Raw genomic sequence first — 4,384 nt, 5'->3', positions numbered from 1 at the left:
CAAAACACTCACTTGCAAATATATGAGAATCGGAATATCAGATAGTTGATGACGTGGTGAGAAAAGCGATACATCTGTCATACAGTGTGGCCGCGGTGTGTCACATGACAATCATGACGTGTCGTCATGGAAACAATAAAGGAAATGTTCTAATGGTAGCCTTAACTCTGGGAGGACAGCCAGAATATTTTTAACTTATGTGTGAAAGTGTTTATTTAATTGTAATTAAATTTAATTCAAAATTTAATCTAATTTCTTCCCAATGTCCATTTTCAAATAAAGTCAATGGGTGACAGAGTTGTTGTCAGCTCGTGTAGTGTGTAACACGCTGTTGTGGATCATTTACGTAGTGTCACGTAGTGTGAACACCACAGCGACTTAAAGACTCCACAGCAAGTCATGTAGTCTGAACAACACAGCGATCTGCTGACGTTTAAAGTCCTATAGTGTAAACTTGGCATAAAGCTTCACTAACTAAAACAAAACTTACACAAGGTTGCACATGCTCCTTCCCTAGTGTCTAACAGAGGTAATTCTGCGTGTTTGTAAGATGTAAGTCATGTGACATACTTCCCTATTCCTTATCTCCGAGCTGGTGAAGTATAGATCAGATAAGACGTTCTCTGAGTCAAACACAACAAGCAAGCGAACCACCACTAAATCAGCAGCATCAAACAAATGGCACAGCCAACAAACACACTCCAAGCTTCCCCCTCTTCCGTTCTCCATGGCGTCTTTTATCTTGAACCAGTTAATGATTGGATGTTTCTCAAGATCATTCATCATGATGGACACATTACTCCACCAATCACAGCACCTACAGAGATACAGCAGAGAGCAGGAAAACAGGAAGAAACCAATAGCAAAGGGGAAAAAAACAGCAATCAATATCAAAAGAGGAGGGAACAAAAATCAGAGCACGTAACAACAACAAAGATAAATAAATTGCAGTCACATTGCATACAATGTTTCTGTCTTTCTTTTTTCATAGTACTCTGTTTCTTTGAAACAGGCTAAATTGCAAAGGCCACCTCTGCTCCTATTTACACAGTCCAGACTATGTACAAACATATACAACCAATATTTTTTCAGTACACATTTTCAAAAGCATTTCTCAGAAATCCCTTACTACACCTTTAATTTAACATACATTGACAACCACCATGGCAACACACAGGTGGTAAAGAGAAAGCTAAACAAAGTTCAATCACATTACATTACATTACATTGTCTTCCCACAATCTATGGAAAATAAAGGTGCACAGTGCCATACACACAAATACAAAACGCCATCATGACTCAGCGCAATACACATTAACTAAACAACGTAAGATGTAACATTAATCTCTAATATACATAACTGATAACAAATGTCACCCGGGGAATTCCTGGAATGTCAGTTTACAGTTTTTCACTACAAATTACGACTTTTTCTTTTTTACCTCCAAAAAATGGTATGTTTAACAGTTTTTTTTTTTTTTTAATTATATAATTAATTTCATTTTAAGGTTGGATCTATCCATTTTCCCCATATAGTCAGGGAACTTACTGTTAATTAACAGGTTAATATAATAGCTTTTCACAGTTCAACATTACAATATTTTTTAGCGGACATGTTGACACAAGGGCATGTTACAGCTTGTTTGCACCACATAGTTTCAGTTTTAAGTGCTGCAGCCAAACCCACTCATGTTAAATCCACTGCCCCCTATAAATTGCCTGTATATTGCGTGGCTGATGGTATTTGTGTACTTCTATAAATCCCTGTGTATGTACTTTGGATTGGGATAAAATTACATTACATACATTTTTTAAAGGAAAACATTGAGCTGAACTGAAGAACTGAACTGGTAAGAAAAAAACTTTATGGAAAAAAAATGTTTAATGTTTTTAAATGCTTGTGATTAGACAATAATTAAATTTTTTGCCTTAGTCTTATTTTCTTGCAGAGGCTATGGTACCTTTTACTGAGCTTTTTTGGTTTTCACTGAAGTTTAGCAAACATTCAAAACACTTTTTTTTTTTTTTTTTTTTTTTTTTTAAGTTCAGGTTTGGACCACTTTTGGACTGGTTATTTATCTGATAATTTTTTCTCTAATTTGCGATACAATAATATTTGGTCAAAGTAAAATAGACACCTGAAGATGCTGGGCTCTACATCTGATGAAGAAACACAAGAGATTAACTTAATCAGTGCTGAACGTTCTGACAGAGGTGCCAGAAGACAAAGCATTGAACATCCTTCTTCCGCTCTGAACAGTGAGTCATTTAACTAAATTACAATAAATGGTTGTATAAATATATGAGAAAAGACTGATATTTAAGCTTTTTTTGCTTCATGTAGGAGATAGACTGGAAACCAGTTCAACTAGAGATGTCAAAAATCAGCTTAATAAAAATATCCAGTTGTTCATCACACTGTTTGATAACAGTGTGACTGATCTTCAAGAACAAATCAATAAATTGCTAAAGATCACAGATGATGTGGAGAAACTTCATCGAAGCACAACCATTGGTAGTCTATCAGGAGGTGTGATCGGTGCGGCGGGAGGAATCACATCAATCGTTGGCTTGATTTTGATGCCGTTTACATTCGGAACTTCTCTGATAGTTGCTGGAATCGGGGCTGGAGTTGGTTTTCTTGGTGGTGTGACGGGAGCTTCTTCAAACATTGTAAGTATGATTCACCAAAAAATAAACCGTGAAAAAATTGATGACATTATTAAAACACTTAAAGACAAGACAAACTGTCTAATTAAAGCACTTGAGAACGTACAGGACAGCATTGAGGAAATCAAGGCTTTAGACGATCAGCTCTCAACAGCTGATTTCTCACAAACTGGAACCATAGGAGCAAAATCTCTGACTGGAGTATCTGAACTCGTGCGCATTGGGCTTATCACAAACTTTGCCAGAGTTTCTGCACACATTACTAAAACTGTGAATGTTGCTGCTTCAGTTACAGGTGTGCTGGCTGGTCTCTCTCTCACCCTTGACATTGTCTTCATTGTGAAAGACACGAAAGAGTTGCGTGAAATAAATCAGCAGAGAGCATTTAGAGGCCAAATTCAACAACCAAATCAGATCAGATCAGACACACTGAAATTCATCAATACAATGAGAAAAACAGTCCAGGTATTCCAGGATACACTGGATAAGCTGAAACAAGCAAAAGATGTCATTGAGAATGAACTATTTAGAGAAGTGTTTTAGAAGTTTTTACTCAAAGGCTGGATTTATGTTTAAATATTTTGTGTTTGATTGACCATACTTGTATAGAAACGTTACAGACTTATGTAATTCATAGAATAATTAACTGTTATAGACTATCACATGTAACAACATACTTTGGGTTTTTGTAAAGATACAGTATCTTTTATCAGTGTATTTATGTCAATATTAAACTTTCACTGTGTAGACGTTAACACTAGTGGACTGTACAAATAAGTGAGAAAAATATAAGACGGTAAAGTGATTATAAATAAGAAGGGATCAAACTCATTGTGTATGAATGGATACAAGTGTATCTCTGTTCTACCTTTTGAAATAATATTTATATTTGATTTTCTTGATTTGATGCATTTAAATCAGAAAATAAGCTCTTTCAACTGTTATGACTGTTTTTTATCAATCTGATCATTTTTCTAATAAAAAGTTTTTTTTTTTTTTTATTGCCATTGGATTCAATATGGGAGGAAAAAGCAAATTAGGAACAGACTGCCCAGCAAACATGCCCCTACAGAGCCCATGCTGTTTTTTGCGGGCACAGTGGGCTAGGGCCAGCCCACACCAAACCTAAACAGGCCCACAGCTTTGGGCTCACTGCGGGCTCTCTGTGAGCAGCCCACACTAGCGAACTGCCCACATTCAGCCCATGATGCCCCAGTGTGGATCAGCCCGTTCGGGCCAAGAGCAACTTTTGTACCTTTGGGCCCATGCAGGTTTTGTGTAGGCAGCCCACTTTCATTTCTCATGCTCTGTTTGGCTGCTTTTTAAATTTAATGTAAAAGTCAATAAGACCTTCCATTTGTAACTCTGCACAGAAGGAATAAAAATTAATGACAAATTACAGTAATTCAGATGTGTTGATGTGAAGCTGCTCTGTAGTAAAGTGAAGTGAAACTATCATCAGCTAAAATAACTGCGCATCTTTAAGTGTTGATGCATGTGACCATCCAGCTCTTTCCTTCTGACTTATTCACATCCTTTGAACATTGACACTTTGAGCTCCAGAAGGCCTCAACTTTCCTCTAAGTCAGTTACATAATTTTCAGCAGAAATAAACTGACCCATAACATGTTAAGTCAAGTCAAGTCAAGTCACCTTTATTTATATAGCGCTTTTTACAATGTAGATTGTGTCAAAGCAGCTTTACATTGATAAC

The 4,384-nt window shown here is 36.5% G+C and overlaps 1 protein-coding gene across 1 annotated transcript; it reads left to right on the top strand.

The window, feature by feature from the left end:
* The first annotated feature begins 1,252 nt into the window (after positions 1–1,252).
* LOC127521154 (apolipoprotein L3-like) lies at positions 1,253–3,852 on the top strand. Its single transcript, XM_051910209.1, has 3 exons — positions 1,253–1,850; positions 2,045–2,259; positions 2,345–3,852. Exons 2-3 carry the CDS (start codon positions 2,145–2,147, stop codon positions 3,211–3,213), a joined length of 984 nt encoding a protein of 327 aa, XP_051766169.1. The 5' UTR covers positions 1,253–1,850; positions 2,045–2,144; the 3' UTR covers positions 3,214–3,852.
* The last annotated feature ends 532 nt before the right edge of the window (positions 3,853–4,384 follow it).

The sequence above is a fragment of the Ctenopharyngodon idella genome, chromosome 10 (genome assembly GCF_019924925.1).
Source record: "Ctenopharyngodon idella isolate HZGC_01 chromosome 10, HZGC01, whole genome shotgun sequence".
Lineage (NCBI taxonomy): Eukaryota > Metazoa > Chordata > Actinopteri > Cypriniformes > Xenocyprididae > Ctenopharyngodon > Ctenopharyngodon idella.
The sequence above is the reverse complement of the archived record's forward strand: the minus strand, read 5'-3'. Positions and strand labels throughout refer to the sequence as shown.

What these genes read in the sequence shown, in the direction of transcription:
- LOC127521154 (XM_051910209.1), top strand. Translation starts at nt 2,145, where the DNA reads ATGCTGGGCTCTACATCTGATGAAGAAACACAAGAGATTAACTTAATC. An exon ending in TCCTTCTTCCGCTCTGAACA is followed by an intron (nt 2,260 to 2,344) that starts GTGAGTCATTTA and finishes TGCTTCATGTAG; the next exon opens with GAGATAGACTGGAAACCAGT.